Source organism: Pseudomyrmex gracilis, unplaced genomic scaffold (assembly GCF_002006095.1).
Source record: "Pseudomyrmex gracilis isolate BER0280 unplaced genomic scaffold, ASM200609v1 scaffold_41, whole genome shotgun sequence".
NCBI classification, from domain to species: domain Eukaryota; kingdom Metazoa; phylum Arthropoda; class Insecta; order Hymenoptera; family Formicidae; genus Pseudomyrmex; species Pseudomyrmex gracilis.
The window spans coordinates 38,803-54,702 of record NW_018020625.1 but is presented as its reverse complement, the minus strand read 5'-3'; the positions used below and the strand labels follow the sequence as shown (position 1 = coordinate 54,702).

General features: G+C 35.5%; 1 protein-coding gene across 1 annotated transcript; it reads right to left on the bottom strand.

Annotated features, from left to right (window-relative positions):
- Positions 1 to 2,268: 2,268 nt before the first annotated feature.
- Positions 2,269 to 3,472, bottom strand: LOC109852988 (elongation of very long chain fatty acids protein AAEL008004-like). Its single transcript, XM_020424667.1, has 4 exons — positions 3,312 to 3,472; positions 2,926 to 3,197; positions 2,539 to 2,841; positions 2,269 to 2,477 (listed from the first exon to the last, which is right to left on the bottom strand). Exons 1-4 carry the CDS (start codon positions 3,316 to 3,318, stop codon positions 2,316 to 2,318), a joined length of 744 nt encoding a protein of 247 aa, XP_020280256.1. The 5' UTR covers positions 3,319 to 3,472; the 3' UTR covers positions 2,269 to 2,315.
- Positions 3,473 to 15,900: the final 12,428 nt, after the last annotated feature.

Genomic DNA, 15,900 nt, shown 5'->3' with positions numbered 1-15,900 from the left:
CATCTGTTTAAGTATCATATATTAAACAACAAAAAAACATAACAGTTATATAATTTAATAATAAAATTTGTAGTATTTATTAGGACATTCTTGCAATGGCGTAGTAAGAAAAGACAGCGTCCGGGGCGGTCTTTCTTCCCCGTGACTTTCTTATTAGGTTATTCTGATAATGACCACTCAAATAACTAACAGTTCTTTTCAGTTAGTGCTCAACATCTTTTTATTTTACACTTTTACCTTTTTTTTATATATAACGTCAATTCATATAAAAAAATAAACAATAAGGTCTAAATTTTAAATAAATTTGAAACTTTTTTAATAAACTAAATTTTTTAAAATAAACAAAAATTGTTTAAATAAACTACATTGCAATAAATAACAAAATATTATTTATTATATAAATATTATTTATTATATAAATATTTAAATTTTAAGTTTGCGGACTTTGATGCTTGCAAATTCTTTAATAACATCTGAAAAATCAATCTTTTTTGTTGCATCTCGTTCTATAAAGAGCATCGCAAGCCCGCATTTAATCGCATCTGACTCATAGTTGAACGAAGATAAGTTTTGATTAGTTTTAACTTCAAAAATGTATAATAGACGTTTTGCCGTTTTGACAGAAAAGCTAATCATTGTGTTTGCAAATTACAGTTTAAGTATTTTCAAAATCTATTATTGTACTATTATGTTGATACAACAGGACGGTTCCTTTAAGTATCCTCTTAAGAATAAGTAAGAAAAAACAAAACAGTCTTTCCATTCTATACTAAAAACTATAGTAATATTAGATTTAAAAAAAATTTTATAAAGAGACGCCGAATTTTATAAAGAGACACTTCGTATCTCTATTATGCAAGTAATCGGAAAAGTAAAACTATAATAAATAAAATTTTTTTAAATTAAATAACGCTTGAGCTTCAAGCAATAAAAATGCGTTTACATGTTACTCCATTGCGCCTTTGTTAAGACGGCGCCCGGAGGACGGATCGCCCTTCTCGCCCCCCTCCTTACTAAGCTACTGCATTCTTGCTCACAATGATGTATTTCTTAGTTACGTAAGTGGTCAGCCTTGCTTATAAATTCATTTTTTTCTGAATTGTTTTTTCTCAAAACATCTTACAAACTAAATAAATTCGCGATAAACACGTGCCAAAAAATAGGAAGATTAAATTATTTATTTCTATAAATATTTACACTCTATACACAAACATCTTGTATCTTCCTCGCATTGGCCTATTCTACACGTTTACGAATTTTTCACGAGGACTCATCTACACAATTTTTATTTATTTCTCTTCTAGAAGTCAATAAATCAAAGCGTATAAGGATATCATCGCGGCTAGAGAACAACACGAGCGATACGAATATACGAGTTGATAGAGCAGAGGAAGGACACGGTGGAAGGAAGGAAGGAAGGAAGGAAGGAAGGACTGCCGACGCTAGAATCTCTCCAGTAACAGGATGTAATTATGATCGGTGAGATACGTCACGCATAACCCCTCTCTGTATTGACGTCCACAAATCACGCTGCGCGACCGGCCGGCCATACGGTATCTCGCGCCACTCGGGGGAATACAATCCTCAAACTCAGACGGCCTAACGCGACACTAAATCCAGAATTATGTACGCCACCGTCGCCGCGCGTAGACGTCGACGTGGACGCACGGAATCTCCCGAGGATTCGCCGTGTCAAACATGGGAAATGTAACGCCCCCGAAATTAGCACTTAAGGCGCACTCGTGAGATATCACCACCTGTCTTACAAGAGATCGAAATGTGTGTGTGTGTGTGTGTGTGTGTGTGCAGCATCTTCCAGATGATTGTGATACATCCGGAGTTCATACACCGCACACGGTGTTAACAAAAAAAAAGTGTAAAGGGTCTTAACTATTCACTCAAAGCTTCCAAAGCACTTTCATATACGAGACTTATAATACTTTTTTTTAGAGAAAAAGACCATTTGACTTAATTTTATTTTAACGCCATTTATTGATTTATTGATTTGATTTGATTGTTATATTGTTCGACATTTTGACGTATCACAATTTTTTGAAACAATATCTACTAAAAAGAGATTTTGATTTGAAACGCCAAAAACAAGGTGAGTTTTTAGAAAGTTTTTCAAAGCAAAAAGAGTGTTATATCGGTTAAAAAATATTTTACTTCGTCATTTTATGCAAAAAAAAAAAAAGATAGAAAATTGTAAACCAATTCTTTGTGAAACCGTCCGAAACCTAATTAGTAGGAAAAAACTGGACAACGATTCTGTTATATGAAATACAGACTTTTATTACACAAAACATTATTAAAAATCATACCGTTTTTGACTTCCTATAAGACTTGTTAAAAAAGTTAAAGAAAAACGACAAGTTTATTAATCCATTAATGATTGTTACAACACTCCAATGTAACACTTTTCTGTCGTTACATAGTAAACCTTGAATACCGTTCAACGTTATAAACATAATCTGTACCTATTAAAAAGAGTAACGTTTATTTAACCGACGATTAAAAATTCAATTCTTCGTGTCTTACCATTTGTATGAAAGTGAGCAATTTCTTGTATGGTTGAAGTATTCGTTGCACATTCGGTCCAAAGGTGGTCAGAAAGTAATAGGAGTACATTAACACGTGCACCGTAGTATTGATCGAAATGATAAGAAATTGAGAAGAATGTGGGAAATATTTTAGAGCCACCCACATGAAGAGAAACGTGCTAATGTGATGGTATAAATGTAAAACTGAAACCTGCCGATAGTTTTTCCTAAGTACAAACACTACGGTGTCAAAAAAATCTATTAACTTTAGCAAAATCGTCCACCACAATATTTCAAATGGCTGCAATGAAAAAATCGAATTTATTTTCTTTTTTTGTTTTTTTTTTTTTTTGTTTCTTTTTTTGATTGATTAAACTAATTTTACCTTTTCGACATCACTGTAAAGGGTTTCGAAGGAACTACAATAGTTGAGTACACCATTAAGCGGTTTAGTATAATTTATAACGTTAAACAGTAACCAAATGTTATACGCAACTTGAAAAATATTATAGAGTTGCATAACTTTTTTCAACGAGTACGCGTTTCTGTTCTTCATAAAGCGTGGACCAACTGAACAGATTACGTATAGGTAACTGATCACTATTAACACGACTGGCGTTGGCGAGGACATCGACATCCATTTTGTCACTTGTACATCTGCAAAATCGCGCACAGTATGACAATATTTTATAACAGTACTTATATACAATTAAAACATATGTGCGTGTCTATTAGTTACGAAGTAATTTCTTTGATAAATACAGAACTCACCGGCCATAATTATTTAAAATACAACAATGAAACTGTAATTAAACTAAGATTTAACTTTTTCAATTTCTTCCTTCTGCAAAGAAAAGATTAAAACTGATAAAAGCTGCTCTAGCAACAGATATAAATAAGCTCCGCAAGAATGAAAAGGTTCTCCCCTCCATATTGTTTAACAATAAATATCATGATCGGTGACAGACAAGTTAAAAAATTTATACTATGCGTGTAGAGCTAAAAAACAGAAAAGACTACGATTCGATTTGTCTATCTCATTCTATTCCACAACTGCTCTCTTTATTTCATATAGGCGGAGTGGGGAAGTGAATTTTCTCGCCGTCCCGCAAGACGGCATTCTTTCAGTTTACGTAAAAGAGTAGGAAGTACCTTCACGCGGTCAGATGAATTTTTTTCTGCTATCGCGTGCAGTTCTCTTCCAACCTTCATCAGTGTCCCAAGTTTTAATTCATATATCGACGGATTTACTGATAACATCGACGTTCGTATGTTATTAATTAAGAAAATAGTAAATATGAAACATTATGCAATAAAAAACAAATAAATATAAGAAACTATGTAGTGCTCTTAAAGATGGATACGCAGTGCTCTTTTGAATTCTTCTTTTTACATACACAATGATATATGGTAATACATATATAGTAATTTTTTGTTTTCACAAGATGTTTGATCGATATCTGTTTTCAATCTGTACAAGATCGATTTCAATTTTGTAAACTGGTACTTGATCTCGGAACAACACGAAATTTTTTTTTTTCTTGTTGAGATGTCAATATACATACAAATATATACGCTATAAACGATTTCAAAATATAAGATAAATAAGTTTTTTTAAATTTGTTTTTTTTAATTTGTTTTCAACTAGACTATAATCTATAAAACAATTCTACAACATAAAAATATTTAAGTTATGGTGGAAAACTGTAAGTAAACCATTTATGCTCAGTTTCAATATTCTACGGGGATTATCTAGAAATCTTAGCTCTTATACTTTTTTTATTCTGCTTCTGTCAAAGCACTTTTTTATTTAATGCACTAAATACGAAAAAATTTCAATACTTCGAAACTTTGGTTTACAAGTCTCTAGTGTCAGTATCCAATATTTCCTTAATGAATTACTTAATTAAATCAAACACGAGAAGAACCGAAGTTACGAGCATCGAAAAGAGAAACACACTCTACATCCAAAATCAGACAAAAATCAGTTCGCTAATAAAATGCAAAGTTCTTAGATATTTTAATGTACACATCAATAATTTAACTTTTTTAACGTTTTTCTTGTAACATTGTAAAAAAATACAAAAGTTAAAAATTAAATTATTGTTTGAAGATGTTTTCTTTTCGATGTTTGTGGTAACATTATAATAATACATTAGCGTCGGTGTTATCGATAATTGACTCATATATGAGCCGCTCATTTGCCAAATTGATTAACTCCACAAAACGAGAAATTGGGGAAATATAAAAAGTTAATCATTAATAAAGCGCTTTGGCACTAAAATTTGAAAAAATTCAAAAAGTGGAGTTAATCAATTTGGCCTATGAATGGCTCATATATCGAGTCGTATCTTGAAACGTTGATAAAAGAGAACGTCGCGCTATAGCAAGAGACAGATGAAAAATAATTCATTTTTCTACGTACAAAATGATAGCTTTTTATCTATTGTATGTAACATTACTTGCAAAAAGCAAAAGCATTCATCGTGTATTGATAATAAAATGTAAGTCTGTTTAATATAAAAAAATGTAAGTCTGTTTAATATTCTTATCAGTAACATTGAATTAATCCTTTAATTCAAAATAAGTTTTTTAAACTTTCTTGATATACGTGATAACATTATAATAATACACGACCGTCGGTGTTATCAATAATTGACTCATATCGAATCGGATCTTGAAACGATGACGAAGGCCAAAAGAGAACGACGCGCGATAGCAAGAGACAGATAAAAAATAATTCTTTTTTCTACGTATAAAATGACGGCTTTATATCTACTGTATGCAACATGACTTGCAAAACGCAAAAGCATTCATCGTGTATTGATAATACCCGCATAAAAAAGTGTAAGTCTGTTTAATATTCTTAACAGTGACATTGAATTAATCTTTCACACACAATTCAAAATAAGTTTTTTAAGAAAACTATAGAGAATCAAAACAAACACAATGATTATTTTAATTTATTAATATTATGCAAATGTTGCTTAGTATTCGAAATATTTTACATGATACTTATCGACCAAACATTTGTTTTCTGGATCTATGCTCTGTAAGTAATGATCTTACATTAAATGCTCACACAAATGGTCTCGAAATGATTTTACGTCATACATATAAGGTCATGTCTTTTTGTGCGCAGGTAGGTCTTAAATCTTGCCATCGCATTATGTAAGTTTCAAAAATATTACATTGTAAGGCAAATGTAACGAAGAAAAAATGATCAAAAACATTCATATCTGAGATAGTGACAAATATATTTATTGTTTTCTGTGATGAAAAAAAAATACTCGTAAAACAACTTTTACGAAGAAAGAAATAAAAAAATCAATAAAAGTATAAACACTGTTAATTGTGTGTTGGAATTATTTTATCATAAATATGCAACAGACGTTTCGATCACGAGTTATGATTCTTTTCAACGTTAAAAAGCAATTACATGAAATATTCAGTAGCAATTTAAAAACGTATGCAAAAACAGATTTGCGTACAATCAATAGTTTTTTCTTTGTGTGTTTTTTAATGTTTTTCTAAATAAAGAATTATCATATTACTTACGATAAGTTCGTACGTTTTTAAGGTACGTAAACAAAGTCAAAAAATCGAAATTTATGTCGAGAATATAAGTCGTGTCAAAACACGGAAAATACTCTGTCAAAATAAAACTATTGATAAATATAAAGGAATGTATAAAATTACAAAATAACAAATTAACTCGCGCGTTAGAAATAAAAAATTAAATTAAATTAAATTTACCCATGAATAAATTAACTTAAAACAAACACTAGCAGGTAACTCTAACTTTACAATGTCAATGTAGAACTCAGGAACGAAGCATTCGATAAATGACACAAAATTTATAAACACAAGTAATCATACACAAAGTTCGGCCGTCGCTTCAGCATCCTCTTAATGATAAATACAGTTAAATCTCGATAACTCGAACCTCTATAACTCGAAAACTTCTATAAGACAAAAATTTTGTTCATTTCTTTCCGCTCTGCGGAAAGGAAAAAAGAACTTCGATAAATCGAAACCTCTACAACTCGAAGATTTTAGCTCTTCCCTTGAGATTCGAGTTATCGAGGTTCGACTGTACACTGTTCTTGCTGACCGAACAATACGTGATTTTAATTATTAAACTATTCTTATTTAAACTTAAATAACTTATTATTTATTTTTAACAAACTGTGGTTAAGCAAGATATTGCATAATCACAGCCTTGGCACAATAAAAAGTAGCAGTTTACCTACAAATTGTTGTTGCCATTCTACTGACATTTGTTTTTCATTTTGTTTACTGAGAAACAGCCAAGTGAATTCAACGTTTTAAAACTCAATTAATTATTCTTCTTCTATTATTAGCAGTTTTGAAAGTTTATAAACGAATTCACTTCATTTTTTAACACGGAATGTACTTTATATAACTGGATGGAAGAAAATTTATAGCTTGAGAAATGTCGCCTAAATAAAAATAAAAACAAGAAAATAAGTTTTTGGATGTCTGCATGCAATTATATTTTGGACTTCGTTTGAACTTAACATATTTACACGTTGCTAAAACCATCCGCCGTTTGAGAGATCAAAGTTTAGTTTGACAATGTTTGCAAATTCTCCAAAGTAAAAATGTGTCGTAACGTTTGTACCACACGCTATCTGTTACCTATTGTCACACATCATAACATTGAACTCAATTTATTAATTAATTTATTTCACGAGTGATCACTAGATAATTCATCAACTAATATCGGAAATATTAAGAAGGACCATATTATATACGGAAGCCGTATTCACCTTTTTCTTTACTAATACGATCGTTGTTGTTTCATTAACTAGAAGTGATTTTATACTCACATAAACTTACAGCATCTTTAAAATTAAAGTTTACACAGTCGATTTTTTTTTTGTTTGTTAAAAGCGTTATCTGTATTAGTCAGTATGCAGATGTAATTAGTAAGCAGGAAAGACGAATGCGGCTTCAGCTTTGTGCAATTTTGTACATGATTTTCCCAACTGTTGTCTCCTCACGCAACAGAGCCCAAACGCGATCTAAAGCTAGTGGCGTCATTCACAGACGCGCGAGCGGTTAATTCGTCGCGGATAATTGCATCTCGCAATGCAGCGTTGGTGCATCGCGAATGTGTCTCGCTAGCCGTAGGCGCCACGAAGCATCCGGAACCTGTCCAGGACTTCCGCCTCGTCGGATGTACCCGCTCGCCGCCGTTTCACCATCCCCTTTATTCACCCTCTCTCTCCCTTTAAACTCCCTTCGATAATACCGCGTTCCTGTGCGGCCCCGGCCATTAACTACGATATAGCGGACGATCACGTGACGTAACCGTGGGTAACATCAAAGCCAAAGGCATAGTTGCACCCGGGGGACGGCCTATGACGTTAGCCTATCTCGCTGCAACGCTTGCCTGCATCGGCTGCTCCGCCTCGAGGCGTCGTCGACGTTAGCGTCCGTCGCGGTCGTCTCGTCGGTTGTGCGGCTACGGAGAAATTTCGATTTTAATCCTCAACCACTTTTCAGATTGATAAATCAACCAAACCAAAGATGGTTGTTTTGAGGGGGAGGAAGTGATTCGAATAGAAATTCACAAATCTATCAGAAGATGTAAACAAATAGATAAGATATTTTTGTAGTAGGTAGATATGTGTGACCGAATACAATCATATAATATTGTCTCGATCTTGTAATGTGTAATTATATAAATTTATATAAATTATGTGTGTGAGAGATTATGTGCGTATAAATTATGTGTATGTAATTATACATGAATTATAATAACTATAACTCTATTATACAATTATTATCAGATGTATAGAATTTGTCCACATGTGAAGGACTTTTTTCTTGGACATGTTTATATCTATGAAATTTGCATGCTTAACATGCAACATAGTTAGTATGCAAAACAATTTATATATTTATATATTTATATATTTATATATTTATATATTTATACATTTATATATTTATCAGATTAGATAGGGTAGAACGCGGGGCCGAGAAACAAGAAGTTGGAACTTGCAAATATATTTCAATAATCAAAATGTGTATAGATATGTGATGCTTTTTATAGAGTAACACAGTTACGAAAAGAAATGTTTCGAATGCGGCTATAACATGGACGAATTCACCTTCACCTGTTTTTCAGCAACTGTCTTCTAGTAAACACCCTTTCCTGTTTTTATTGCGGAGACGACGAAGAAATTGCACAATACTTAAGCAAATTGTCCATAAAATAGTAGTAAACCATATGTCGTCTGTGATGACACAATGTAAAACTGTCTCAGAAGACATTGATGTAATTGTTCCCGTTCCAATTCGTTCCGTTCCGAATTGCTGAACCGCGAAAACCTGACCTCGGATAATCATTATTTACACGGTTCACTCACTTCTCACGTTGAGCATTTATATGCAACATGTTATTTCTTAGAAATAGAGAAAACTATATACTTTTTCAATATTTCGAAATTTTATATTTTTATGTAAAAAAGAACGTTTCTTTTATAAGTCAAAAACACACACATTAAGGACACACGTGTGAACATAGAGCTCGATGTAGGTACTTAATCTCAAAAACTGTCTGTTTCTAAATAAGAAATTTGAGAAAAAGAGAGAAAGAGGAAGGAAAATAAATCGAAATAGATGAAGAAAATTTCAGAACAAGTAAGAAAAATAGAAATCATGCAAAAAAGACGAGAAACGAGCATATAGGAGTGCGAGCGAGCGTTTTCGCGACAATAGACCGGATGTACGAAGGGTTACCATTGCAAATCACAATAGCGACCGCAAAACGCGAATGACAGGTTGAATAGACGTGACTAGAGAAGCGAGTCCTGCGGTGACCTATTATTACTGGGATCTTTTTCATACACCTATTCCTTTTCTGTGGGAAAACTACGATTCGTACGAACGCTTTTTAATTCGTAACTATCACAAGAATAGCTGTAGATGTGCGGCAAATCATACGCTAGTAAATATTTACTTCCTTCTTTTTTCAGGCATATCGAAATCACATTTGAAGCGAAAAATCGTATTTTTTCTTTTTTTTTACATCAAAATAAATTAATAACAATAATTGTGCGCGTTACATTTTTTTATTTTCGTTTATTTATGTGATATTTTCAACACATCGTGACGTTTATCAGATGTGCCGAGAGGGTTCAATTCAAACGTTTCCGCACACAAACCTAATCGCCAAAAGTCGAGACATTTGGTCCCGCGCAAGTTGGGAAACGAGCGGAATTATTAAAGCGTCGTCTACGAAAGCGACGACATTAACAAACGAACATGATAATATATAATTCGCGCAGTGCGCACTACATATACGCGGATAGACGATGTGTCGCGGAAAATAATGACTCAAACCTGAAACCTTGAAATATTCGCTACCGCAGCCAGGTACTTCGCTTGATTAGTCCCAGCAACACGTGCTACGAAATATAACGCTTTCTCCATTTGTCAAGTGGCGATATAATGTAGCAAAATCGCTTCGTCGTTAATTCACTATTCGCAGTCACGCGAGACTTGGTTCTCTCTGTCGCGATAATATTAGTAGAAATTTTCTTGTGAGAGATTTTGTGAATAAATATTCATTGAAAGTTCAAATATGAAAGAACAAATTTCATCTTTCTCTCAGCGCGCGCGCACAGACACACACACACACACACAGGCATACATACACTAAACCACAGTGCCAACCAACAGTTCGTCTGGAATATTCCTTATTTCGAGATACAGACAAGAGCAAGAAAGTTATGATGCAAAATATTCTATTTTATTCGACATTGTTTGTTTAATAGTTGATTTAAAAGTCAAAATAATATAATGCAATTCTGCATTCTTCAAAATATTTTAACAGTTTACTAAAACATTTTTCTAAAACGTTTAATTACGCAATGGAATTGCTTCTTGATGCACATAAACGATAACGATGATATTTTTACGACAAAACTTGGATATCGTATCTGTCGCGCAAGATAATTGCGTGGAACTAAAACATAATTGTTCCCCAACAAATTATTACATACATATATATATATATAGAACTACCGATTATACGCTCCGCGATAAGTGTGCAAATGCGCACTTCTCTGACACGGGCTTCTTCATTCCGTGAAATCATATTCCACGGTAATTAACTGCGCCAACGACGAGAAAAGGCCGGCGCCTCTACCCATTACCTTTTCCCCTTTCGTTCGAACGAACCTCGTACGACCTCCGTCAGTGGGATAGGTCAGCACGCCCTTTTGCGCGTGCTAATGCCATATTATCTTCTCCTACGGCTAATGGATCATGCTATTATCCGCTGTGCTATTGCGCCGTGTGTATGTATATTATATTCGCGGCGCATAAGCAACTTTACGTCGATGCGCTACACGAATTTGATCGAGAATTTTCAGACGTAAATAGCGGATATCAAGAAATCAATCGAAAATTCACAGGTAGCAAAAACAAAACTAAAATAATGTGAAAAATGACGAGAACAATAATTAGGAGCTACATTGAATCTAATCCTCTCTCTCTCTCTTACTCTTTTTTACATAATAAAATAATCTAGATAAATGTAAAATAAATAAACTAAAATAAAGACGTATCAGCAATAGAAAATAATATATAAAATAAGATAAGATAATGATACGCGTGATGTCATCATTATGAAATAAATTAAAACATCAAGCAAATTAACGTGTGATTCGTTCTCGAATTTAATTGAAAGTGACGCAATAATTTGAACGAGCAGCCTCGGGGTTCTTTGACGCCTTGTGATACAGTGTTTCTCAAATTAACTACTTCAAATAAATTCAAAATCTTTTGAGACACAAGAGATGTACATACAATATTGTTTATAAAAATAGATATAATTTGTAAAATTATCTCATTCTTCCTTTGTACATATTTTCAAAATTTAAATCAAGATATAACTTAAAATTTATTTGTTTTAGGTGATGATATATTAGTCTGAGAAACACTGTATCTCGCGTATGCGCTATTGCGAAGGTCAGTCTGCGTGCACGCAACAATCCGCGAACTCATTCTCTAAACGAAGAGGTTCGGCACCACTCGAACACGCAGCACGCACGCTAAGAGTGCATGTCACACACGCGTACATGGCGACAATAAAATCCACGGGGACACGCATTCGATCTTATCGCGTTTCATCCTTTACGCAAGTTACGCAGCTTACGTGCATTTCCGTGAGGTCTCTCGATCGTGGTAATTATTATACGCGACGCATCGTTGCCAGATGCAAATTGCGTTTTGAGAAAAGCGTAGGGCGTAAAAACGCGCGAGAAATGATTAAAGGGATGCTTGCGAGTATGACTTGCACCGCAATTATGTTGACCAAAACTGATGTTTCAAACAAAACGATATAAAACGCTTGTTGAACAAAATCACAAGTAGAAAAAGAATTGATGCATCTGATACGGAAAAGAAAATAAAAAAAATAAAAAAAAATTATAGAATATTTCTTGATTTATTCGTTATCGCTCGTTGACTTTAATCATTCATTTCAAATGCAAAAGTGAATTGACTGGAACTTATACGCTTAACGACGTAATTTGCATAGAGAAGAACATTAGTTAATTACCGGGGACACATAAACAATGATTGGCGATCGGACAAAAGCCACAACTCACGCCACGGTTAATCCACGGAGTTATTACTCGGATCATCGTTAAAACTCGAAATACGTATATCAGTCAGCTACATGCGCGCGCGCGCGTAAACATCGATATATGCTCGAGTTTTAATCCTGCAAAAAAAAGCCATCGCGATAACACCGTCAATTATCGTAGAACGTTTTGATTTAAAAAGATTATTTGTTTTTTTTTTTTTGTTTTTTTTTTTACGATGCAAATCTTGGCAGTAACTTTTTATCTCTCGTTAATTTGCAATTTATGCGTTTACTTTTACGTATAGAAGTTTATATAAATCGCAATCACAGGAGAAAGGACAACGGTGTATGACGATACATCGTTTCCGGTGAATCTTGGATAACTTTTCAAGTTATCAACAGGGGTTTTGTTAATGACAAGTAGAGGGGAATTGCCCGGAGTTTATAGAGAGACATAAACTCTAAACTGATTAACAGAGAGTAGCCAGTATTCTCGGTTTTCCTTCTCTCGCTCTCTCTTTCCATCTATCTATATATATTTATCTCTCTCTCTCTCTCTCCTTTTATCTCGCTCTCTTCCCTCCTTCCCTTTCTCTCTCTCTCTCTCTCTTTCCGTTCGGGATATGCAATATATGCATGCAATCGCAACTGGACCCAGGGATCCAAACTACCTCGTGCTGCAGTCTCGTTAGCAACGCACAGCCACGGTTTATAGACCATCGACGACAGAATTAACATTGCCCAATTAAATTGATAGATGTCTTCGACGGCATTAAATGGGCGATTCGAGCCGAGATGTAAATCGCAAATCAAATGCGAAGTCGAATTTGAATCGCACACGAGTGACATTAGCATTTTTGCTTGCAAATGAGTATTCTCAAAATAATTCTTTTAAAGAGCTATGCACATTATAGTTTTGTCTCGAAAACTGTAAACGCGTCAAAACTACATGTACATATACGAGCGTTTTAGAGATTTTTAAACAAATTCGAAAATAGCAGCATGATATAAACGTTGACAAAGCGCGATTAAATACAGTCTGTGACAGACTGCGCTGGACCGATCTTCGCTCTTTGATCCTCTTCCTCGTTGTAGTTAAAAACTGGCAAAGCTCTTTTGGTCACTGTGAAACGCAAAGAGGATTAAAAGGCGACGTGCAAAACTCTCCCTCTGAAATCTTTCGTCATTCATCGCGAATTCCTCTTTCTTCTCTTCGTTTTTCTCGCGTAAAATTGAAAAGGTCAAACGTGAGGACCTATTTATAAAAAGATTACACACACATACACACGCATTATCGCAAATATATCTATCTGCTTAAAATTAATCCAATACATCAAAGTCATTCTCAATTCTTATATTGATTATTGAGCGTTTGAAACGTGCCAACGTGACGATTGTGAGCGCAAATAAATAATATCTATTACGCCCGGTCAAATAAACTCGTCGCACACGAACGCAGAGATATCCGTACAATCCTCGAGCGAGTGATGGATTTTTTTTCAAGGGGGGGGAGAGGGTTATAGTATAGTGGCGGTATAACCGTGACCAGGGTGGCATAGGCAATAAACGGCGGGCGCGGTTTATCACGGTGCGGAATTAAACGGTTTACGACTGGACCACAGATTAGTACGGACGCGATGGACGAATGCGAGGGTAGATCGCCGCGTCACCCTTCCCCATCGCCCACGACTCTCGATATAGGTTACTGAACTGAACATCACCACCGCGCGCACCTCGACGTGCTCCTCCTTCTCCTCCTCTCCATATCGCGATGATCGGCGCGACCCTATCGCGTATTCGCGCAGCTTTGTGGTGGAAAACGCTTCCGAATCGATCCGCGTTCAAAATCCTCGAAAATTTCGAGCTCGATGATTTCGTCGGAATCGGGGCGAGATAAAATGTTACTGCACGCGCGGACTGATATTCCTCTTCCTCCTCCACCTCCTCCTCCTCCTCCCCGATTCTGGATAGTTGTTTAACGCGCTCATCTCTATTACACTCGTAAAGTGAAATACGTTTTAATTTCGGACGTGCGCAAAATCGAGATTTTTCGCTCGTGAAGCCACCGCGTGGCGTAACATCCCGTTTTCAGACCAGGTTTTTTTACGTTCACAATCAAAATGTCATTGATATTCGCTCGAACTTTTTGTCGTTAAAAAAAAAGAACAGTGTGCGTCGCCGCGTGCAAGTTGCGTTTTATTAAAAAGAAAAGCGACGAGTTATATACTTAATCAACATTGCGTTACTTTAATGAGAGAAGAGAGAGACTTGAAATTTTTCTCTGCTCTCAAATCGATTTACGACGATAAATCGCTATCTTTATCGTAACAAGTAAATTGGCAAGTAAACGTTTCACCGGAAACATACGATATCGTGATTCTCTGATAATCATATCTGGATATCTGCCAAACGCAGCTAAGATAGTCCTTACTTGCGCACACAATCATGAAATCGTTAATTTGGGAATATTCTACGGAAAACGTGCGGGTAGCGTTCGTCGCTCAACGGCTATATCTCCCGTTGTAATAACGTGTTCCCGGAACGTTTCGTAACGATTTCCGCGACGCGCGAGTGAAATTCACGATAAACGCTTGGTAACATCGCGGCAGTAAAACGAGATGCACGTTACACGGCCGTAAAATCAACCGGATGAGTTCGTCACGGACAATCAGCCCTCCCGAAGTTTATGCCGACTCTGCTCGCGTCCCTGGAAGCGTCAACTCCACACGCGATCACGAAGTCGAATCGAGAAGTAGGATGCGGGGAGGGGCTGATTTATTCAGAGACCATTTTCCGAGTTCCTCAACTTCGCGGTGAGCCGCCGAGGAAGGTACTCGGTAAGAGAATTACGATAATTGGATGTCGCGCGCTACTCCTGCCGATCGAACCTGTAACGAGGTTCTCGACGCCCTTGCGCCGAAGCCGCGCGCGCGGTCTAAGAAGAACGACAGTCTAGCCCGAACGATCGTATAAACTCAATAGCGGAAACATCTTAGACGCGCTTAAGTCCTCCCCCTCCCCGAGAGACAACCGTTATCAGATTTTGCTCTACCGATCGGAATTTTCAGCTGCGAATGGAAATCTGGCGGGGGAGGACTAGGCTCGTCTCGAAGCGGCAACTTGTTCTCGTCTCCGGACTTGAAAACCTCAAGCTTTCTCTCTGACTTGCGATTAATCAATTGTACAACAAGCTTTCGAAGAAATATGAAGTATTTATTATGTGTACTGTAATATGAAAAAAAGAACAAGATTTTATGTGCACGTCAAGTTTAGTTCTATCACTTTTTAAATATATCTACAATCCTATAAGGATAAATTCCGATATTTGAGCCGCACCAGATTTTACGCTGCATAAATCAGAAAAACTAGAGAAGCAGAGATAACTTGCACGCAATTACTTTGTTACGTGCTTTTGCGTCATATTAGTATTGTTTTTATATTATATGTTGCGAATTCAGCTTTTTATTAAAATCTTATAAACTTTATAAGTGGCTGTAACTCTATGGGATAAGATGCAAAATTTTTAAGTTTTTTTTTTTGAGCTGCAATTTAAAAAAAAAACGTGATTATAATTATGATAAAGCACGTGTTACGTGCTTTATTTGGTATATTATGTTCGAGTGAGTATATATACGTCGATTTTGAATATTATGACTGGATATATGCTATCTTGCTTGGTTGGCGAAGCCACCCTCTAAAGCCGTACTTACATCACCTTCGCATTTCCCGAAC

What these genes read in the sequence shown, in the direction of transcription:
- LOC109852988 (XM_020424667.1), bottom strand. An exon ending in TTTACAGTGATGTCGAAAAG is followed by an intron (nt 2,842 to 2,925) that starts GTAAAATTAGTT and finishes TTTTCATTGCAG; the next exon opens with CCATTTGAAATATTGTGGTG. An exon ending in TGCTCACTTTCATACAAATG is followed by an intron (nt 2,478 to 2,538) that starts GTAAGACACGAA and finishes TCTTTTTAATAG; the next exon opens with GTACAGATTATGTTTATAAC.